This window comes from Spea bombifrons, chromosome 5 (genome assembly GCF_027358695.1).
Source record: "Spea bombifrons isolate aSpeBom1 chromosome 5, aSpeBom1.2.pri, whole genome shotgun sequence".
Lineage (NCBI taxonomy): Eukaryota > Metazoa > Chordata > Amphibia > Anura > Pelobatidae > Spea > Spea bombifrons.
In genome coordinates, this window is record NC_071091.1 from 56,982,813 (window position 1) to 57,007,925 (window position 25,113).

Consider the following 25,113-nt stretch of genomic DNA (forward strand, 5'->3'; position numbering starts at 1 on the left):
AGGCTCTCAATTCTAGTTTTATCATACCCCTTGAAAATATATATTTCTGTTCCAGATTTTTTTTAATGCAATAGGAGCACACTTCCAGCTTTACACTTACTTGCCCACATTTAAGTGTTTGTAACACCCTAAATCACACATATGCTCTTTAGAACCGGAAGCAGTTCCCCTGATGTGTACTAATGCTGTACCATACAGTATTAAAACTAGTAACTGAAAAAGAGATAAAAGCTATGCGGTTTTGTTATGGTAAACTAGTCAAGGATGCAGTGCATCTCATGGTCTCATTTTGAGTCATGGCTAAAGAGCTTAGCTATAAATCTTTTAGATTGTTTGGGTTTAACCATTATCTAACAGCAGATTTTAAAGCAATCAATGCTGTACAAGGTCATTAACAAAAGAATGTTAAATAAGAGGAAAGGGGAAGGTTTGTGAGCGGCACCTGAAGGTACTTATAAATCTGCATTACAGAAACATAAGACAGTTATGGATAATAACTCTTTGCGTATAATGTAACCTTGTTTAATTTTAAGAATTAATGTTCCATTGCTGGGTGACAAAACTTACTATGGCATACAACAAAAATGTACAACTATATTTTGCTTAAGTGACTCCAAGACTATGGCCAGGGACCATTGGTGGCTCCCATTAACTCCACTTATGTTGAAGTTTTAAAGACTGGCTAGTCAAACTAATAGGGTTCTCTGGTCTACCATAAAGTTTTACATTTTCTAACCTTTTCTGTTCTTTATGGAAAACACTATTGGAGAAATAGAGTTGGTCTACCACAACATTTTTTCATATACATAGTAGACTACAAGACTTTCTTTTTTCAGAGGAAAATATTTGGCTACTTGACAATCGTTACAGCAATAGTTACCGTTATGTGCAAATACTGGATTAGATTGCAATAAAGCAAGCATGTGAATGTATGGGTTGTGCCAGTTTACCAAGGAGTTGTGAAGAAAGTAAAATAAATCAAAATCAGCTTGACCGGTAGCTTTGACTACATCTCAATGCAGATCAATAAATACTGTCTACGTATATAAATAAAACATTTTCAGCAGAAGAAAAGCTTACCTTGCATGTATACCTTTCTTTCAAGGGGTATAGTTAATGGCATGGATTGGGTTATGGCTTTACCAATTTTTATATGAATTGGTAACCATAGTTGGTTCTCCAGGTCGGCCTAGACTACAACGTTCATGATCCCATCTAAGGCTTTGGTTGGCAAAGAGTAATTTTAAATGATATTTTGTTTACTTTCTAGCAGATGAAGTGCATCTACCTTATAATTATCCTTTCTCCAAAGTAAATGACCTGAACAAGCTGTTAGAAACAAATAGTCCTCCAGCAGTTGTTAAACGGAATGTTCCTTGTGATCTTCAGCCCTCTTGTGTTTGTAAAGGATGTCTGAGGAGCATGAGGTTTATGGTTCAGTACATGCTTTGTAACATGATTTTTTTTATAATAAAACAAAAATCAGTTTGTGTTGTTGCGTGTATCACACCAGCGCTCAGCGTATTCCCTAGTGAGCCAATTATACTACAGAACAGAGCAATATAATGGAAATGCTTACTTAATGTTTTCTTATTATCTGCTATCTTTCTTAAACCAGTTCAAGTGTTTTTTTTAAAGTTTTCTTTTTAATATCAGTTTGCACTATGTAAGCAAATTGGTTTTACCAGTAAACTTTACCACACATCACACTAACCCATAGGGACACACAACTGCGTATTATTAAGCCATAGATCTAGTTATCAAAGCAAAAGTAGGACTGTGTTTGCCAGCTCCAAAGCCTCACTGGGATTCTCCTTTTCTTGTCATACAGCATGGGAAAACAAAAATTGTGTATATTTTATAAACATTTCAGATGGACGATTCAAACACATTATCAAAAATGGACATTCTTTTCTATAAAGTGTTTTTGTATGTAGATTTATATCGGACAGTGAGGTTTCACAATCAGTACAGGATGGAGCCTCCATCAGGAATGAAACTAGGCTGGCTGTGCAGTTCCACAGGTTAAGATGTTGTGTAGCTCCACCTTGGTTTGTGCCACACTTTTGGAGGCTTAGCCACCTGTAGCTTATTTACAGCAACCTGGTATTGGCTGGATCAGTGGCAGACCACCATATTGGGCAAAATGACATCTTCTGTTTGGGCCCGATTGGGTGAGATCTGAAGTGCTGTGTAAGGCAACTCTTCACGCATTGCAATTATATTTCAATGTTCAGACTAAGGTGATACAAGGACACTGAAGGTTATAGAAGACGCAGGTGACAGCTTCACGTATATATGTGGTAATTTCAGATTACAAAGAAGTAAAGGAATTGTATTGTAAGAAAAAGTTACACTAAAATATGAAATTACACACAGTCCACTGGGCTGATATATGGAAGTGAGGATACAGGATAATAAAAATAAAACATTCTATATGTAACATTGGCGCCTGAGTTCAAAGGGAAATACCATATTACACTATTTTTTGAAAAGAGTGCCATTTTCTCTGGTAACAGAATGTAGCGTGTAGCTTCTCCTGTTTGCTGCCAGTGCCAAGGTAATAACTTGTCACATTTTCGGGACTTCAGAAGTATCTCCTTCAAATGGAATGGCCCTCTGTGGCCGAAAGCTTAAGTTTCCAACTTTTTTATATGTTGGCCCAATAAAAGGGATCACCTTCTATTAAAGATGCCATCTTCTCTTGGACCAAAAAAAGCTCTCTCAATTTTTATTACCGTATTTGCTCGATTATAAGACGACCCGATTATAAGACGACCCCCCAAAATCAAAATATTAATTTAGGAAAAAAACAAAAAGCCTGAATATAAGACGACCCTATAGGAAAAAAGTTTTACCAGTAAATATTAATTCATGTGAATTATTTTTTCATGTTTAATAAAAGCTATGATTGAGAAAAATATATTTTTTAAATTTCCTTTTATTTGCCAACCTGCCTCCCCCCAGTTATGCCACTCTGCCCCCAGAAATGCTTTATACCCCCCTATTTGCCACTCTGCCCCATGATATGCCTTATACCCCTATATGCCACTCTGGCATATAGGGGGTTAAAAGGCATATCATGGGGCTGAGTGGCATATAGGGGGTTAAAATGCATTTCTGGAGGTATATAGGCATATCATGGGGCTGAGTGGCATATAGGGGGTTAAAATGCATTTCTGGAGGTCCAGAAATGCATTTTAACCCCCTATATGCCACTCAGCCCCATGATATGCCTTTTAACCCAGCATGTACTGGCTGCCTTGGCTTGATAGGAGTGTGATTGCTGTTAGCAGTTTGATATATATATATATATATATATATATATATATATATATAATCTATATCAAACTGCTAACAGCAATCACACTCCTATCAAGCCAAGGCAGCCAGTACATGCTGGAACCTGGGGATGATAGTAGTGGGATTACAGCCTCCCTATGCCATGCTACAACCCCCACCCCCCTTACACATCCATGCTATCACACACAAACACATTTAAATACTCATTCATTCCATTAATCACACATACTTCACACATAAAACACACATTAATCACACATACTTACCCAAAAACCCTCCCCCACCCCCTTACCTGAACTGCAGATCTCTCACTCGAAGACTTCTGCAGGGGACCGGCTGTAGAGCAACTTCTCTGGCCCCGCCCCCAGAGGAGGGAGGGGGAGATAGAGCTCTGTGAGGACGCTGCAAGCTTCCTGTCCTCCTGCTTCTAACAGAAGAGACGCTGCTCGCGACCGGTAAGCAGCATGGCCCCAGCAGACATTTTTTGGGGGGTCTGAGAAGACGACCCCGATTATAAGACGAGGGGTATTTTTCAGAGCATTTGCTCTGGAAAAAACCTCGTCTTATAATCGAGCAAATACGGTATTTGCCCTCTGAGGTAACCCTGTACTATTTCCAAGATCACTTTCTGCCTTAAGCTTTACCATACAGCCCACTGCCCTGTCCTTTACTGGCATACCTAGGAGTAAGGGAAGAGGAACAGTTTTGGATCGTTTTGTTTATGTATTGTAAATATTTACAGTTTCTAGAACCTGTGATTGCAAATTTGCCAATATGGGGGCTGTATTTGGACCATTACACCCAGTAAGAGCACTGATCATTACGCAACCTACTAATCCTGTACACCCCAAGCACAGAATCTTCAGTGTTCAACTTTCATTTTTAATATCCCAACATGTTTATGTAATGGTTCCATTAAAATTAATATGGTGACACTCATTCGACTGATCTTTATTTCTAGATGCTTAACCCTGGGCTTTAACATGACAGTGGGCTGATTCTGATCTTTTACCACATTGGATGGGTTATAACAATAAGATTTAGTTGAAAAATAGATTTTTTAAATATAGTCAGATACGCTTTGCTGTTCCTTACATAAACATTCCTGCTGAACCTAGTTTTGCATCTTGATAGACCCTTGACCTGTTGTACATACTATTGGCTAGACATCTGCTGTCAATATGCCACCTTCAGTCAGCGACCTATCAGTCTGTTCATGGAAACCATGTGCAACCTGTTGGAATTGTCTGAGAATGATGGGGTGAGAGGAATGTATTCTCCTGGCGCATCACCCTGTCTGCAGGTCGCAGATGGAGCTGGAAGAGTATTGATCATGATAGATGTCTTCAACACAGAAGCTTTAATCCAGCTGACATGTTCTGATTAGGCAACCCTGTCAAAAGAGATTTTCTTCATTTCAGAGAGGACTGTTCATTGCATTAGTGAGCAGTGGGACACTATATGTTGCTATGTTTCATTCACCAGAAAACACAGTGCATTGGTTGCTGGTTGGTCAGCTCAATGAACACCGCATTTCTATTAAGTGGGCAGTGTAAAAATATGTGGTGCAGTAAAGACAGAAGGCAACAACGTTTGCTGTACGATAAATGTGTAACAGTTTAAATGTATTTTTACAATGCAGTAAAAACATTTTTTCCTCTAGATTTTATTGTACATTCTCAAAAAACATGTGCCCTCCTAGGTGATGCTTTTTGACCTTGAATGGATTTGCATGACAAAGTGTGACTGTCTCCCCCCCTTACAGGGGCCTAATGTTATTAAACCCAAGGCCATCTTTAACATGAGGGTCTGTTTTTTGTCAATGAAAAAGTCTAAGCTGAAGGGGTTTTATGTACAGACTTATAAGGAGTTTTGCTAGGTAGCATTGGAGCACATGGGACACATAATTGTGGAATGTATGTCGAAGGTCACGTTTATGTCTGGAGAGAGCATACTGCAGGTTTATGATCCAGAATTTACACAGAGCAGTTTACATTTTTAAAATGCTAAGGCCTGAAGTGTTTGTTCATTTTTTAGGTGTCGTTTTTACTCATTTATGAGAGCAACAAAGATTTAGTGTAACTGATGTGATCAACAACAACAAATGAGAAAACATACACGTGAAATAAAAATCACTGAAATAAAAAGCCTGCGTGATTCAGATTCCTGTGTTTTTCGTGAAGCTCATTGATCCGGGTTATCGAAATTCATAGATCTGATGAGCTGATAAAGCATTATCTTTAGTGGGGATCTAGGTTCTTACTGACTTTGGTATAATCTCCCCACCAGTGTTAGTTATGGGAATGGGTTTCTGAGTTCAGCTGAACACTGCAGCTCAGTGTTAAATGAAGTTAGAAGGGTCCATCATGAAATCTCACTAGTTATGAAAAAACGTAGCTTTACTGAAAATAAAGCCACTGTTTTCTGTCCCACAAATTAGTGGATAATTAAGCGACGCCTTTTAATAATCTTGGGGTACAGAAGAAGAATGCAGAATGCTTGGAAGTATAAATTGCTTATGGTGGCCTAAATGTATAGGTTGAGAGAGCCTTGGAGTGGAGACTTTTGTTTGTAATTATAAAAGAGAAAAAAATATTTCATGCATTTGTCTATTAATGTGGCCTAAATATATTGGTTGACCTTCTGGAAAAAAAACCACCTCTGAATTCTTAGTTCTTTCTCTGCAGGACATCACATTCCTTAGTGTAATATGAACCACAGACCTCTCTCCCCCCCATAGGGCAAAGGATGGAGAGTTAGAGCAAGCTTAGCGTGTATGTTATCCTCACTAAATATAGAAAAACAATCATGGCAATACCTTTTAACCTTTTTTAGTACCAGGAGTGCAATTTTAGCAGTTAGTGGTTTAATGAAGTATTAGCCACATTTAGTGTTTTAAGTATTTCTATCAGCTTTTATTTATATCCTCTTTTTCTTAGAGGCTGATTATTTTATGTATGTTGTACTCTTACTTTAGTGATCCATATGCTATCTTCAATGAACAAGCTTTTAATACTCACTGTACTTTAGAGAAAATGAATGGTAAATTAATGTATATCTTCCAACATTATAATAAACAAATGTACTACATTGTATAATCTGTGATAATAAAATGGGTTGATGAAACGAGTATTACATGCTTTGCTTTATGCTGTTTTATTCAGGTATTCACCTATAAACAAAGCACAATTACGCGACAGAAGGTGACCACTATGCACCCAACCAGTGTCGATGGAGTGGAAGACATGGCGGCACTGAGTGATCTCCATGAAGGGTCAATAATGTTTAACCTCTTCCAGAGGTATCAGCACAACAAAATATATGTAAGTTTCGTGCTGTCTCTTTCTATTGTGATGACATGTATGTATTTATAGGGATAGATACAGTATTTATTACTAGTTGGATGGAAATTGATTAGGTGGTTAAAATCTAAACAAAATACTGTGAACACATAAAAAAAAAAAATTAATGTATAATGGAAGTGATGAACGCCACTTTACAGATCTCTGGTCAGACTTCTTCTAGAGTACTGTGCACAGTTCTGGAGACTCATCTCCATAAAGATGAATAGTGAATTGTTTGCGTGATAAAAATTATCAGGAAAGACTAAATAATCTTAATATATATAGCTTGGAGGAAAGAAGACAGAGAGGAGATGTCATAGAAACACTGAAATACATGAAGGGATTTGACAAAGTAGAGATGGCAGGGTTATATCAAGGAGAGACGATAGAACCGAAGGCCATAATCTAAAAGTAGAGAGTCAGACGCTAACATGGAATGTTAGCAAGTTGTGCTTTACTGAGACGGTGATGGTAGAGAGAATTAAACATGCATGTGATAAGCATAACGCTATACTAAACCAAAAATGAGACCAACAAATGATTATAGTGTGAGACTTTGTATCAGGAAAAAGAGCAGACCAAATGGGCCAAATGGTTCTTATTTACCGTTTTCCTAGTAAACCCATTATGCATTACTGTACTACTTTTATAAGACCTAACCATGTTCTGAAAACAAGATATTTTTGTTTCAAGACCAGATTATATCATGAATTTAAAATGGTATTCCCTTTCTTTACTAGTATTTAGTTTTTTTACTTTAATTTCACATGTAGATTTAGCAAATGTTAGTATGAATATAGTCCTGTCACCACTAAATAATTTTATGTATTTTCCATCTGTTGTGTTGTTGGCCAAGTTGTAAAAGATACCAGTGAAGACAGTATTTGGATTATATTTATTTCAGAAGTTTAATCTTTCCTTTGTCCTGCAATCAAGTAAGGAATAGAGTAGTATATATATCAGTTCTGGCATCCGTTATGGATTTCTGGTTGTAAATACCTGTCAATCCTCTGTGTGAGGTACATAAATCTGGAATGCCCAGCTGTCAAATCCAGTAACCATTACAGAGGATCATTTGACAAACTGATGTCCAGACATCAAGATTGTCCTCAAGGAGGTGAAGATATGATATGTTGTTGCTACTTCTTGGTTCGGTACTGTTCATACTCTTTTGATTATATATTGCTTCTACTCCTTAGAAGTTTCAGCGGAATACCTAATGCAAGAACAATGGTCTGGGATGCAGCAGCCATAATCCTCCTTATGCATTGAGCAAATTGAGTTAAATAGTGAAGTTAGACAGGATGCTTCCCAGACTGTGAGTTTAGTTCCCACCAGAAGGTCATATGATGAGGAGTTATGTTATTGTCAATGTCCAGTGTGTACTGCATTTTTGATCAATATTAGTAAAAGTCAGCTCCCGGTATAACACAAGCCAAAAAACAAAATTAGGAATATGGCCACAAATATTTTTTTGCCACAGGTCAGTGTACAACATCCATCCGCTTGTAAATCCTGCACTATACACAATGGCATTTATTTAAATGCCCATAGAAACCCAGAAAAGCAACATGGCCTATAAATCTGGTTAATATTGAAATAGTGGAGTAAGAATATGAGGTGTGTTGTATAAAGCATAGCCTGGTTCTCTATTCCTGATGATATAAGAGCTTCAAGACTTGACAACATATCCTAGAGGTGTCACTGAAAACTATCTTGAAGTGTTGCAAAGGAGCAACATAATAGGAATTATGGCAGTCAGAAAATGGAGATCATACTCCAGCTTTCCCACAAGGAAACCAAAAATTCCACTTGCTGGTAGCCAGTGTGGAAGGAAGGAACAGTACCTAACCAATTCTTTCACATTCGAAAATATGGTGGCCCAGTAACACAAGAAAAACTCTGAAAGGCCTGACTTCTCCTTCTAGCTATATACAGTGAAATATAGCAAGCACAAAACCTCTACTTCCAGGCACTATTTCACTTGGACAAAACATTAATTGCACTCTGTAGTACTTTAAGCAAATAAACTGTAGCAGATCTGGTATTTTATTCTTTCCTTTAAAGGTTTAATTACATAATAACAATACAGGTATTTAAGAATCTGGTTTTCTGTTTCTATAGCAACAACCTATCGTTGCCTGCTTTTATGTCACATGACAAATAAGTATTGGCAGCAAAATTATTAACGAGACAAAATCTAGGATGACGGAAGAACTATTACTGGTAAGGGTTTGGACATTCAACAGTGCTAAGGGTTATCTTTCTAATACCGCATTTAATTGAAACTGTAACATTTGACACAGTAATTGTAATCCAATACCATTTCTGCAATTCAAAATGAAATCCATTTTCTCTTCTTTTATTTTTCCGTGGCTCATGCTTTTAATATTTGCCGTTTACTGGCTGTTCATTTATAATAGGGAATAGGGAATGCAATGAATTCCCATTAGCTTGTGAATATGCTGATTTCTAGCGAGTAGGGACTATTTATTTTTGAAGGTTGCATTTTTTTTTTGCCCTGACCTTTTGCCGCAGGCAATAGTTTGTTCATTTTTTTTACTGTATTTGTTGATTAGCTGTCACTTGCTAAGAAGCAAAAGTCACTGGACACTTATTTGCTAGCAAACAATTCCATCTCTAGGACAACCCCATAGAAGCAAATCCATATATAATTTAATGCTAATGACCTACATGGACTTGTTCTCCTTTGCAGAGTTAACTGTTTGCATGCATGCATGTTAGCTCTGTAAACGTTTAGCCTTTTAAAATGTAAAATCCTTTTTATTCTGTTTTATTCTGATTAGCTGTGAGAGAGAGAGAGAGCGAGTGAATGAGGGAGCAAGCGAGCTATAGTAGTAGGTGTTAGGATTTCCCAGGATAGGAAGACGGTACAAATGATTTTAATTTAACATTAATAATGTGTCTACATTTGCAAATGTATTGTTGCATGATATATATTAATATTATATTTTTTAAGGATTATACAGTATGTTTTTTTTTGCAGTTTATGCTATGCTTTAGTGTAATAAGATTATAGTCAGTAGTAATATCATTTTTCATTTTGGGATTGAATGGAAGTGATGAGATTCAACACTCTCTCCCCCCAAGCATTGTATGAAACTGTGCAATTGATACCATCTTCCCACACGATATAGAATATGTTTGGAATGCAAATCATTACGAACAGGAAACCTCAGTCCCTATATGCAGTAAAAGCCCGTCTTAATCCACTGGCTCTGTCTTCGGAGCAAGAATCTTTTCAATTGTACTAAAAGCCTGCCTACAGCTGTGAGGAGTATCATATGTAAACTGAAGAATGAGATGAATTGCAGAAAGAGTACAAAAGCTACTTAATTTAGAATCGGCATGCAAAGGAATGCCAAAGATTTTAAATAATAAATAGTTCCTTTAAGTGTAAGATGTGGCAGATATTCTCATATATTTTGGCCGATTGTCAATTATCCTTGGAAAGAGAGGGTCTTTTCCTTCTTTCGGCCATATCTTCTCCTCATCTCTACATAGTCCTGGTTTTCCCAGGAGAGTCGGAATTTTCTGGCATTGTCCTTTTGACCGGGTAGTTGCCCCGCTGGTTGTAGTACTGGAATGCTAATATCTCTGCTCGCCAATTGCTGTCTGCTGTGAACTAATCTGGTGCCGGGTTATGGCCCATGAAGATCTCTAACTAGGTGAACAAGTATTAGCCACAGGAGGGAATAAACATAATTGTGGTGCAAAGTATTAAAAGTTGTCCTATTACCTTAGCAAGTGATAGACTTGTTTCTGCCATTCAGCCATTGCAGCGGTTGCTATGGTGATAAGACCACATTTCCATCTTTGAAGATTTTATATATAAAATGTTATTCTTCAAAGGCGATCGCAAAAAAAGGCTGTTTAAACTACAGCCAGGTCATTTAAAAAAATAAATAAATAACGCAAAGGACCTCCAGCACTCCATGAACCAGGAAGTCAAATTGCAGCAAAGGTTTCACCTTATAAACAAAAACAGCAAGAACTGCCAGAGTAATTGCAATGATACAGATGCTAATTTAAGAATGAGAAAAAACATCCATTTCTTCCTTTCCAACATGAATTAATTTGGATTATGAAATCTTTGTTTACACCCTTTACATTAGGTGCTATATATATTTTTCTCTACTCTGTATTTTGGTTATAAAATGTGATTAATTATGGCACGCCTGCCCAGAAAAAATCACAGAAATAAACAGAAATATAAATTAGGTATTTGCCGTAAATCTGGCATTCAGTGCTCCACTTCTCTTATAGTATTAGTGGGGCCATACATATCACAGCAGGTAACTTCTAAATGTATGGAAGTTAAAAACTGATATCCTTCTAATAATATCAGACATTTTATTATCTTTTAAACATAAAATAAATGATATATATTGAATATCGTGTCATCAATAAGACGAATTAAAGATTTTTTAAATGCAGTAGTATATTAAAGATATACCATTCAAGGAGCTACATATAGATAAAAGATGTTTTAAGATAGCGTGACAACCCAAGTTGTTTATGCGTGAATGATTTCTAAAGTGCTTAACATTAAATTGCCCGTGAATATAAGAATTTTCATATTTAAACACATGCCTAATTATGTCTAGAATGTTAGCAAGTACTGTAACCGCGCAATGGCAATAAAAGCGACCCAGCTGCATCCAACAATTAGCCTACTTTCCAACACAGCGGGGTTGTAAGATGGTGAGCTGGCCGGTGTCAATGTTTAATTGTTACATAAGATGTACACCAGGGCAGGCAACCAGCCACACTCTGACTACAATTCCCACAATCCTCTATTGGCTCAGAAGTGTTATATCTGGAATGTAGGATACTGCATCTCGCTGTCCCTCTCACTTTAACTAGTGGCTCCGCCTCTGTATTTGCCTCACAGGTCAGAGAGCACGGTGGCCATTTGGTAGAGAGGTTGTTAAGCAGTGATGCAGCTTGGTATGATACTCTGATTTGTGTCAGCATTAAATATCCTGATGATTCATTAATGTTCAGCAATAAAGCAAGGTTGTATTAAACTACTGGTATTATATATGAAGCAGTTAGGACTACAACAGTGGCGACGAGGATGGGATTTACAAAGGCCCTACTCAGCCTGAACTAGAAAATAACAAGAGGTATTGTAATCTTTACTCACTGCCATCCACAAACAGCCCAGCAAGATAATGGCACTGATAGGCACATTATGTGAGTTTGATGGAGAGCAGACCTCCTGGAGTTCCTGGACTGAAAGATTAGAACATTACTTCAGTGCAAACACCATACCACCTGAAAGGCAGGTAGCTGTATTCCTGACATTGGTGGGAGTTAAAACATATGACACTGTAAGAGACCTTCTGTTTCCTGAAAAACCAGCAAGCAAAACATTAGTGGAATTACTAAAACTACTAGGGGATCATTTCCAGCCAAAACCTCTGGAAATTGCAGAAAGATTTCGCTTTTATCAGCGGCAGCAGCAATCCGGGGAAGATATTAAGGCCTATGTGGTAGCCATTCGCAAACTGGCCTCCACCTGTTCATTTGGGGAGTACCTACCCATAGCTCTTAGGGACAAGTTTGTCCTGGGACTGAATAGTGAAACCATTCAAAAGAAACTTCTGACTGAACAAGGACTCACCCTTACACGGGCGATTGAGATTGCATCAGTCATGGAAATGGCTGTCAGGGATACTGAGGCATTAAACCATCAGGTTCACAAAGAAGGAGTGAAAGAGGAGGTTTTCAGAGCAGCAGTCACTTCTGCTACATCCAACTGGAAATACAGATCTCCACCCCAAACCAAATCAGCTTGCTACCGGTGTGGCAATACAGACCATGACTCCAAAACCTGTCGATTTAAGGACCAACCTTGTCACCATTGCGGAAAAATGGGCCACCTCAGACGCGTCTGCCGTAGCAGGAACATAAGGGAAAAACAACCGCGGTACATCAAGAAGAACACGTACAGAGTTGAGAAACCTATCTCTTCATCTGAATCAGACAACGATGAACCATTACACAGATTAACTATACATCGACTACACTCGTTAAACCCTGCAATGACAGTAGAAGTAACCATTGAAGGAAAGGCACTAAAAATGGATGTTGATACAGGAGCTGCGGTTTCAGTCATCACACAAAGACACTGGAGACAACTACATATTCAGGCAACTATCCACCCAACCCCAATCAAGCTGCAGACATATTCCGTGCAAGTACTCCACCCACTTGGTTGTGCAAAGGTACAGGTATCATACAAGGGTCAGACAAAGAGACTATCATTATATATTCTGAAACATGGAGGACCACCTCTCTTTGGTAGAGACTGGATTGCTCATCTGGGAATGCCAGACATCATCAAGAACCCTTGCAACACCCTTACAGTCCCATCAACACAGAATGATGGATGGGTGGAATCCTTGAAAAAGCATTTTCCTGAGATTTTCAAAGACCAGTTGGGAAAAATAAAAAATGACTGTGTGAAGCTCAAGCTGAAACCAGATGCCCATCCTAGATTCTTCAAGGCCCGGACAGTACCATTTGCCCTTCGAGCAGGAGTGAAAGCTGAACTCATCCGGCTAGAAGAACAGGGCGTCATTTCCAAAGTAGAACACAGTGAATGGGCATCGCCTATTGTGCCAGTAAAGAAATCAAATGGGGACTTACGCATCTGCGGGGATTTTCGCATGGTATTGAATTCTCAACTGGACGTAGACCAGTATCCTCTACCCAGAGTAGATGACATCTTTGCCTCACTTGCTGGGGGACAGAAGTTCACTAAGATTGATCTCCGACAAGCCTACCTACAGTTTGAGGTCCACCCCTCTTCCAGGAAATACCTCACCATTAACACGCACAAGGGCTTGTACGAATACAACCGTATGGTGTTTGGCATAGCACCTGCACCAGCCATCTGGCAGAGGAAGATGGATACAATCCTAGCAGATATTCCTTTCACACAGTGTCTCTTAGATGACATGCTCATCACTGGTCGTACGGACCAAGAACATAAACAGAATGTAGAGCGTGTTTTACAAAGACTTCAGGATCATGGTCTTAAGGTGAACTTAGCAAAATGCAAATTTATGGTGCCCAAATTGGAGTTTTGTGGCCACCTAGTAGATGCTGAGGGTATACATACCACTGAAGCCAAGGTCCACGCTCTAGTCAAAGCGCCAGCCCCATCAAATGTCCAACAACTAAGATCATACCTTGGCCTACTCAACTACTATAATAAGTTTTTCCAGACCTGGCTCATACCTTGTTCCCACTGCATAAGCTTCTAGAGAAACAATCGAGATGGGAGTGGTCAGCAGAATGTCAACAGGCTTTTGAGTTCTCCAAACGTAAACTATTGGCCTCACGTATGCTTGCACACTACGACCTCCACAAGCCTCTCATTTTGGCTTGTGACGCCTCACCTTATGGTCTGGGTGCGGTACTTTCCCACCTCCTACCTGATGGTTCTGAGAAACCAGTGGCATTTGCCTCGAGATCCTTGACAAAGACAGAAAGCAACTAGGCCCAAATTGATAAAGAAGCACTTGCGTTGATATGGGCAATTCGAAAGTTTCACCTTTACCTCTATGGCAGAGAGTTCACCATATTAACGGATCATAAACCTCTACTTCAAATCTTTAGCCCCGACAAAGGAATCCCCCAGACAACGGCAGCCAGTCTGCAACGCTATGCCCTGTTCTTGGGCGCATATAACTACCGTATACAGTATCGAAGCCATGATGCAAATGCCAATGCGGATGCAATGTCCCGGCTGACGGAAATGCTTCCAAACTCTTCTCCATCTGTCAAGGTTTGTGGGTACACCACCACACACCTCCTGACTTCTGGAGAGATAGCAGCCCATACGATGAAGGATACTGTTCTGAAAACAGTGCTTTCCTTTGCACAAACAGGCTGGCCAGTGACTATAACAGAGGATTATGAACCTTACTACCGAAGGCGGATGGAATTGACTGTGAATGACAATTGTGTCTTATGGGGAGAACGAGTGATCATTCCAAAAACCCTGCAGAGACATATCTTGGACTTGCTACATGCTGGTCATCCTGGTACCACACGGATGAAACAGAAAGCACGAGGCTATGTGTGGTGGCCTTGCATAGATGCCGATATCACAGCCTATGTCAATGCTTGTATAGGATGTGCACAAACTGCCAGAGACCCACCACGAGGATGTATTCAGCCCTGGACTTGGCTCACGGTTCCTTGGTTTCGCCTTCATTTGGATTTTGCAGGTCCAATAAAGGGGCAAACCTTCTTGGTTATAATTGACGCCCACTCGAAATGGCCCGAGATGTTTCCGATAAACCAGCCAACTACAAAAGCTACGATTGTCATATTATTGCATCTCTTTGCCACATTTGGATACCCTAGAGAGATTGTCACAGATAATGGGGCCCAATTCACAAGCCATGAATTTAAGAGTTTTGTTACTGTTCATAACATCAAGCACAAGTTAACCGCGCCTTACCACCCAGCGACCAATGGCCAAGCGGAACGGTTTGTACAGACTTTTAAGAATTACTTCAAGGCCACAGTGGCTTCAACTAACCAAAGGTCCCTATCTCCTCAGAAGTTGGACTCTTTTCTTTTCGCTTACAGAACAACACCACATGCTACTACTGGTACAACACCAGCTGAGTTGCTTTTAGGCCGACGGCCATGGACTGCTTTTGACATGCTTCATCCTAAGACTGTTCATGACCATGTATTGCACTCCCAGGAGAAAATGGTCACGTCCAAAGAGTCACCCATTTTTGAAGTCCGCCAAGCGGTCTGGACACGATCTTATGGATCTTCCAACACTCGGTGGCTTCCTGCCACTATTGTGGAATCTTTGGGACCCAAGATGTACACAGTCCGTCTGGAAGATGGTTCTGTTACCAGACGACATGTAGACCAATTAAGGTCCCGTTCCCCCCAAACTTTCCGATTTCAAATCCAGTGAGACGGAGGACATCTGGAACGGCGTTTGGGTTGACTCTGAAAGCTTGAATTCACCTTCTGGGGCGGTCTGCGATTCGGGTTCTGAGGTTCCTCATGGTTCTGAGGTTCCCAGCTTGAACCCACCACATACCCCTTCGTCCTGTCCTGCCACCTCTGACACCCTGGCGGCTGGGGGCCGTCCCCAGCGCCACCGCCACCCTCCTGACCGCTTACAACTTCAAGAACGAATACGCGACTTCAGTCGGTCCTTCCATAGGACACGGAAAAATCCTGAAGGTTATTCGTCCCCTCACCTTCCTTCAGAAGACTAGCCTTCTGCCACCAGTAACACTGTTCCTGTGGATTAACTGTGTTCAGATGGATTTTTATTGTTTTTGTTATTGGGACATATGTTTATTTTGTTTGTTTGTTTTGTTTTTGTTTTTTTGTTTTGTTGGAAAGGAGGTGTTATATCTGGAATGTAGGATACTGCATCTCGCTGTCCCTCTCACTTTAACTAGTGGCTCCGCCTCTGTATTTGCCTCACAGGTCAGAGAGCACGGTGGCCATTTGGTAGAGAGGTTGTTAAGCAGTGATGCAGCTTGGTATGATACTCTGATTTGTGTCAGCATTAAATATCCTGATGATTCATTAATGTTCAGCAATAAAGCAAGGTTGTATTAAACTACTGGTATTATATATGAAGCAGTTAGGACTACAACAAGAAGAATGTCTGGAATGAATGGATGAAATCTTTGTTGCTGATGGCATATTGTGTGTACAAACGCATGTCCAGGAAGTGTGGTACAACTTCCTGTTTGTTTGAAGGACTACAACATAGTCTTTACTGAGCGGGGTTGGGGAATGGAGGAACATTTGTGTAAAACAACACCAACAGTTTTCACACATTTTTTTTTTAATTCTCATTTGGGATACAATAATCATACTCCCTAATTTACATTTTGTCTATTTTAGTTTACTCTTGCTTCCCCTGTGCCCAATTAACTATCAATCTGATCATCATTACATTGAACCCTTGTGTTAGTACCTTGTAAACTTGAATTCTCCTTTAATATCAGCAGACCATTTACTAATTAAATTTGCTGTTTTGGGGAGTCGTTTTTCCGCCTGATAAGGGAGGGGCAATGATTAACGATTTTAATCCTATTATATAACGAATGATTTACAATATGATCACAATATGAAACACTTCAAGCTGCTTGTTTTTTTCTTCTGCTGTGATCTGTTCTACCCTATATGAAGATTATTAAACATTTACCAGCCTTGGATTGGCCTTTAGGACTCTGTAGTTATTTCCTTTTTGTTGTTCTCGTTGATTTATGTGTACTGAAAATTTAATGTCAGATCTGAAATATCTAAATCTAATGAAAAACGAATATGTAAAACCAAGAATAGTATGAGAAATAGGTGTTTTTTTTACTGCTGGAGCTACTTATGGTTTATTTGATGTGACTGTTTCTCTTTAACAGCCATACAAAAAATCATCAAAGATTACAATTCTTTGGTAAATTACGAAATTTGGTAAATGGCCTCGTAGTGGCCTCATTGTTATGCAGATTTAGATGAGAGAATAAAACAATATAACACTTTGATGTGGAAACTGCTCGTTTGCAGAGACCATTCAAATAACTAGGAAAGTTTAAGTACTTGCTAAGCCCCCAGAGTTATTTTAGATGTATAATCTAGGTTTTATTGGAAAAGTGTGATCCAAAATCTGTGAGTTCTGGGTCGGGCAGACACACTTATTTGCACTGAACACTGCACTGGGCTGAAAGGCTCTTTAGTCTCTGTCATCAAGCATAGGAACCAGTTTATAGGCAGGGTCAACCTGGCAGAGGACCATGGCTCTGACCAGGAGGCTTAGATCTCCAGACTGATGAGGCCTATGGGTGGATGCTGGCCCCAAGGCTGGAGGGGCACTCAAGAGTCTCCGGTACAATGGGCCTGAATGTAACAGTCCACAATAATGCTGAGGAAACACTTGTGCATGGTGGCAAGACTGCCAAATGGGTGTCTATAGCTAGAGAACATGAACAGTCAGTGCATGTAGCGGAAAATGTAGTAGGAGCTTGGTAGACTGATCTTGGGCATTGGGAAAACAGGTTGGGGAGTAATCAAGGTTAGCTAAGCAAGGGCCTGGTACAGAAGCGTATGAGGAGAGTAACCAAAGTCCAGGTCAACCTAGATACCAGATAATCAAACAACTGAATGAGGGAACAAACTAGCAAAACAGGATCGATGTCAGAAGCAGGTCTATAACCAAATAATCTATCAGGCCGAAACGAGGTACTAGAGAGATGAGAGGCCACTAATTACTTAATCATCCACAAGTGTATCAGGAACCAGGCAAGCATGACAAGAACTTGGGCAGATAGGGATTCTTGTATTCCGACAGCATCCTGGTGGCAAAATGGACAGGTGCACAGCTTTCCATGCTGGTTCCAATCCTTAGGTTCCTTACAAAAGGTAACACCAATGTGAGGGTTTTGGGTACTGCAATATTCAGTTCTTTTTTTCTAATGTGACTAAAGCGTGTTGAAAATTTGCATTGCCAGATGGTTTGGGAGTACCACGAAAACTGGTAGAGATTCCTGCTTACATGGTTGTGTCCTGGAATATACTGTGTGAAAGCCATAGTAATGTTGCATGCCTGTGCAGTGTAGAATAAACCATACAATAGACATGGCCTCAGTGACAATCCCTACAGGACTGCAATCTGATGATTTATTTTGGCTAATACCAATGTTCTTGTAAATAAAGCTGGCGAGGAAATCTATCATAATACGGTCATTCAATTTAATACGAGTAAGCTGTCGCTTTCAAGGTCACAGGATCCTGGGGTGACCCTACAGCATGTGTGCCACTCATGCACGTTAATGTTCCCTAAGGCAAGTAAAGCTTGCGAGACCAATATGTGCTCACATGGGCCTGGTTCTCCTTTAGCCTTATATTCAAAACATATGTCTAACTGAACTTTAAAGGGAACGCTCACCATTTTTATTACAACTATCACAAATAGCACAACAGATGCAATTTTTACATTAACTCTTACATGAAAAGAGAAAAACACAGAATGAATGCTGTGTGTAGCTGTACGGATTGGGGATCATAAGAGATGTTCAGGTTTTATTGATGTTCATTTAAATGCCTTTAATGTTCACTGTGCACTACAACTGTAGTTTTATTCTTAATTAAATATCTCGCTTTGTTGAGTAGCACACCATATTTTATCTTGACAGTATATGTAAGCTGTGAATTAACTTAGCGCACGCGTAAGTGCTCTTTTGTAGGAACCACTTGGCCACAGCAAGAAATACTGTATAAATATTTCATAGTTTTAAAAAGCCATTGGACTGTTCGGGTTTGGTGTACTGAAACACTTGGCTTTGTGCCTGTATCCCAGGCCACTATGTGGTCACCACGAAATAAATGTAGAGGCATTAGTAAAGTGGAGTAACAATCGTATGAGACATAAAATGGAACAGTTTGGTTATTTATTATGCACACCGTTGTGGCTGCCCAGTTTTTTATTAGAAACATTTCTTATCAATGTAGTCTTTGTTAAAGGTTAGTAACTGTATAAAACAACAGTAACAATAACATTGAATGCAAATGTTTAATTGACGCAAAAAGTCAATGCATCAGATAAACAACACAGAAGTATCATTTAGATTTGGATTTGACAATGATGAGAGCTGTCACCAAGATTTATTTTGATTGCATTTAGCAAAGACTGGCAACTTGGATGTGGTGAACATCGCAACCCAATGTTTGTGGTTAGAGCCCAGTGTGCGTGAGAGCATTGTATCTACCTGGTGTCACTGACATAGCTGGCACATATTCATCATCGTACTATACATAACATCTGTATGGCCGGCAGATTCATGAAAAGGATTGTTATGCTCCAACCAAGTGCAATAAACACAAAGGTGTTTTATTTGGATGTTTTCGAGCGCGTGTAACCCTTCTTTGCAGTGTTCTGTAGAGAAGTGACTGTTCTCAGCTGTGAGTGTGTGATCTACATCTGGGCTTTTCTCCAGTGTATCCAGTTTCTGGTTTGGTCTTGGAAATCTCTTTCTGTTTTACTGGCAGGAATTTACCGGCGGTTAACGTCTTCAGATTTTTGAACCTCTCGGATATTGCATATTTAGACAGGCAGATATATAAATAAAGGCATTTGATGGACGGATAGATGAATAACTTAAATGATGGAGAGACTGAGAGGTGTGAAAACATATATAAACACACAAGAGTGCCTGCTGAAAAAATGTTGGATGGCTGAATGCTTTTAGATATGCATTCATCCAAGTAACACAAGAACTTGTTTTTTGTTAAGGTGTGTTGTGTATGTATGTGTACAAGTTTTCTCTCTTTAATTTAGCCTTTATTTCATGTCAGATATGTGCTCCTCATTTGAACTTTCATTAAATAAGGATGCTCCATCCAAACAGCCCGCAGGCCAGTTGCTAATTAATCCCAGTATGCCTGTTGTCAGTAAATCACTTGTGATCAGTCAAACCTAATTTTGATTATAAATGTTCCCAGCCTTTCATTTCAGTTAACAGTTTATTACATATTTTTTGACATAATCTGTCCAGAGTTATATACTAAGCTCCAAAATCCTTTTATGTAAAGCCTACAGAGAAATTGGACATTACAGACCGTGTGCACTGTATTCTATTCTTGCTAGGGTATGTCTAGCCACATTTAAAATATCACTAGTGACATAATCTCTCTTAATCCTTAGTTATTCTATAAATCTGTTATTCATTTCCAACTTAATATCCCATACGTTTATTCAAATGGATGGCCAAAATTATAATTGTTGTTCTCTATTATCTTGGAAAAAAGGTTTATTCCTATTTTTAATGTCTGAGACATCTGAAATACATGGAAGATACCCATCTAGACTAGACAAGACTATGTAGCTTTGTACATTCATACTGTTGTGAAGGTAGTTAATTGCTAATGCAATGCAATTTAATATAATTTAAATTACATTACATTACAGAGAGGCCCCATCTTTAGAGACTTTTAAAAAAAGACTTAAAACCCATCTTTTCTCCCAATCCTTCAGATAATTCACTCCTTGTCCCGTATGTACATACCTGTAAAGTGCTTTGAGTCCCACCGGGAGAAAAGCGCTATATAAATACTCGTTGCTCTTGTTGTAAATGTATTTTTAAGGTTTACCACTTTAGAGATGTGCAAAAATGTTTAAAATAAATACATAAACATCACCTATTGCCGGTATAACAGATTTACCAGCCATTGAAAACCTTCTAAAACCATAAATGTGCCCAGTTGCTGACTTCTAATGTCCTTATGTGACTCATGACCTTAAAAAAGATGTCAGGTACCACTGGCTACCTCCCTGAACGACAGCATTCATTCAGATGTTTATCTTGCCCTTCTAAAAATAGACTGACCTTAGTCTTCATCTTCAAACATCTGTTTGAAAGCAAATCTCACCCACAGTAAGCGTTTTATTTCAGCTTTAGGCAGCAAAGTTTGTAATGATGACTTGGCCATTTCTGAAAATTTAAAAAACAAAACAAAAAAGCAAATAAACAGAAAAGCTGGACCTACATCAAGAGCGGTTTGCACACAAACCAGATCTGAAACAGCAGGAGGAATTGAAGGCCTTCCTTGTTGGCATGAAAGGTCAGACGAACCACTAGCTAAATAGGGAAAATAATTTTGAGAAAAGGTCTGGAAGCTGACCATTTGCAGACCTGCTCATTCATCAAAGTAAAATAAGCCCCTCAGGGATTTAGGATTTTTATGGAATGTGACAATAAGAAAATAAAAGATTAACAAGTATTTTAAGTGACCTTACCTTCTGCTTCCAATGTGTTGGAAACTTTTATTTTCACTGCCATGTTGTCTTGTGGCATATTCTGGCTGCTGCTTTTAATTAGTGTAAACTGGAGGTAATGGTTGTTCTTTCAAGTTATATGAGCTGGAATAAAAAAAATCAGGTTCAGATCTCTGGGTTTCATTTGTGTGTCACAGAAATAGTAACATTTCAGAACAACTGCAGTTTAATCCATTGCGCATAGTCAAGTAACATTTGTAGGCCCCATGTCTACCCCCATCTAAGTATTTAGGCACCCACAGATTACATTTTTAAGCTAAGAGAGGTTAATATGGGACAATCATTTTAACAACGTCATTGCTCTGAAATTATCATTAAAAACTGGCATATTATGTCATAAAAGGTAAAATTGATTGTTAAAGTGGATATATTTATTTCCAGGATTCAACAATTATTTCCGAATCACATACAATCTATGTCATTTTGACCTTGTCGTACATAGAATCCATGTCTGGCACTGACATTGACAGCTAACAATATGATGTATAATGTGTACTGTACATATGTTTATAGATAAACCCCTATCTAATAACAGTGTGCCCATTTGTTTCCTGTTACAAAATCTTTTTTGTCAGCACATGCACCTTGAAATATATAAGAAAAACTATTTTTTTTACTTTGCACATGACAGTCTTTTGGACTCAAGCTGTGAATATATTTTTGTCTGTGCCAGATCTTGTACTACTATCGCCCCCATGTTTTATTATGCAATTGTAAGGTGTGCCAGACCTCAGCCTGGAGGTGAATAATAACACTCACAACACATGAGGGTGCAGAGCATACCCATATGAATACACTTGAGTTTGTATGTACTGGGCACATATACGAGGATCACATGACAATGATTAAAAATCTGTAGTATAATAATCTTGTGAGTCCATTGATAGTTCATTTTTCACATCTTACTTGCTTATCCTCAGGCAGAAGAACAGACATATATTCAGTGCCTAAAAGCTTGGATAGCTGGTTTCCACCACAGATTTAAAGACTTGGAACTATGATTTCAAATCCAAGATTCCAATTGCATGTGTATAAATCGGATGGTCAGTTTTCTTTTGAGTAATGCATAACAGTGTGATGCAATTTCATTATTCTAGGGCAACAAAACATAATGTAGATTATTGTCCACCTTTTACAAAATAGTTCCTAATGGCCAATGTTGTTCCTATTGTTGTATCTCTGTGAATTGCTTTGTCTAGCACAACTTATTATAAAATTGTGAAAGATATTTTTACCCATCACATTTGCAAAACAAAAAAAAAAATTGTCTGGATGGTGTATGATGTATTGGGTTGTCTCTCATTGAACTATTTCACACAGTTGTCCGCTTCCAAAATGGCATCACCATACCTGGGAACTACTGGGCTCCGGCTACCCGGAGCCTTCCCTTGCGGGACGCGGCCAGGACTGCACACTGATGTCAGCGGGCAGTCCTTTGATGTCGGTGGGAGGTCCCGCTGATGTCGGTGGGCAGTCCCGCTGACTTTATGGGACTTCCCGCTGATGTCGGGGGTGTTCCCGCTGACGGCAGCAGGCACCACCCCCATTGAAAGAAAAAAATAGGTGGGTAGTGGAGCGTGTCAAGACCCCGCTCCCGCGACCCGGAGGATTTGGGTCTTGACCCAGAGAACCGGAGAAGCAGTGCTCACCCGGCAATCTCCAGGTCAAACCCGGAGAGTTCCTAGGTATGGGCATCATTCAGATCTAAGTGGGCTATCTAGACCCGTTGTACAAAAACTGTCCATAAATATCAATATGTGCAGGTTTTTAAAATATCCACAAAGAATGCAGGTGGAATAATCAAAAGGCTGTTTTATGTATTTATTTAAATTCCTATAAAAGTAGTGTATATACACACATCATGTTTTCAGCTGCTAACCGGAGTAACGAGTTCTTTTGGCATACTGGCACAAGACAACCAGTACACATGGACAAGCCACAGTACAAAGAATGTGACCTCGGATGCTCAGTTTATAATTTAAGGAGACAACTGGATGATGTCCAGTACAAATTAGTGAGAGACAAGAAGAATTACTGATCCCGTTCACCACATGCTCTAAAATCTAGTTTAGGAGCTAAAACAAGGGTATTAATTATCTTGTCTCTGTTTATGATGGATCAGCAAATACATTCCAGAAGTAATGTTTTTGTAGTGCATGTAACATCTTGTGACTTTTATTTGTGACCTAGCGGGGAAGAATGAATATATCCAGCTGCTGTGTGTCCTCAGTAGATCTTGTGCAGTTAACAGCACTTTTTTAAGCCCTTGATATTTCCATGAATTTATTGCTAGAAGGTGATTAGTGGTATATGCATTTTACCTCCCTTTGGACACCTCCACCTACACACATCTACACACACATGACAGGGTTTTGTCTAATTCAACTATCAACTTTTGGGTTGTGAGATATTAAGTGACACCTTATTGTATGTATTTTTTTTTATAACACAATCTCATGAACAAACATTTACATGAATCCTCACAAAAAAACCACCAGAGCTGTAGGATCCTTTATCTTCTTCTTGGGCAGACTGTGTCAGAGCTGGATTCCATCAATGTTTTTTCTTCCTGGACCCTCTTTTTACAAGTATGTGTCTTTAAGGACATCAGAAGTATACCCAGCTACCTAGGTTTAGTAGATTTTGGCGTAACCTGATAGTGGTAAATTATACTTTCATATGGAATAAAAGGATGTTACTGTGCAGGGGCTGTTGGTATTTCTCTACTGACGTTGTGTGCAGGGAAGACCTGTCCCCTTTGGTCAGTCTTTGGACTCCACTGCACCAGCAGAAGATTGAATGAGTTAGTGTAGCTCGATCTGATAAAAGTAGGTAAACTGTCATTACTTTTTATAATTATAGAAATAAATATCAGTGGTCCAGTAGTTGACTTAATTTGTTTCTGTCGAATGTGCTTGTATACTTTTAGCTCACAAATAACAGAAAAAGCTAATTGTTTTTGTTTGTGAATAGTTTTTGAGTATTACTGCTTTTTTGTAAATCAAATCCACCTGTACTCTGTCATCTGCTTTATGTGCTCCCAAAATCAGATAGGTCTAGCATATACTTTATTTACTCACAAAATGTGGTAGGCATAAAGTCTACTTCAGTTACTCACAAAAGTGGGTAGGTATAAGGTCTACTTTATGCAGCCCAATAATTGTTGGAGTTGACTATTTGAACTTACAAACAGGAGCCAAGCAGAAGATCATTTAAGATCTAGTCTGAATTAGGATGTCGGAAAATACTGTACGTAGATCTGTAGAATTTTAGATAGAACTACAAAACAGTCATTGATGTTTCTTTGAGCTGTGGATCTGTGGCTTCTTGCATATGTCAAACCCTAATAAAGAGTGAAATGTAAAGACATAACAGGCTTGGTACACAGATCACAGGCATTCTCAAGGTTTATTGGTTACCACTGGATATTAGTCATATACGTTTCATAGGCATCCTATAGGCCATTGACTTTTCATTGCTTATTGTTTGGATATGCTGTTTTAAAGCGTTCTGTACAAGGTTTAATGCAGCATCACGCTAATGCTTACATCCCTTGTCACTGGAAGAGTTAAAACAATATGAACCACTTAATATACCGATCCAAGTCCA

General features: G+C 39.1%; 2 protein-coding genes across 2 annotated transcripts in view; one reads left to right on the forward strand and one right to left on the reverse strand.

Annotated features, from left to right (window-relative positions):
* BASP1 (brain abundant membrane attached signal protein 1) overlaps window positions 1-25,113 on the reverse strand; it is a 267,975-nt gene that overhangs the window by 128,238 nt on the left and 114,624 nt on the right. The gene's annotated exons all lie outside the window — the stretch shown is intronic.
* The window catches only part of MYO10 (myosin X), a 114,992-nt gene that overhangs the window by 40,843 nt on the left and 49,036 nt on the right, over window positions 1-25,113 (forward strand). Inside the window, exon 3 of the mRNA XM_053466323.1 lies at window positions 6,468-6,626. Coding sequence (XP_053322298.1) covers window positions 6,468-6,626 — 159 coding nt within the window. The remainder of the gene's footprint in view (window positions 1-6,467; window positions 6,627-25,113) is intronic.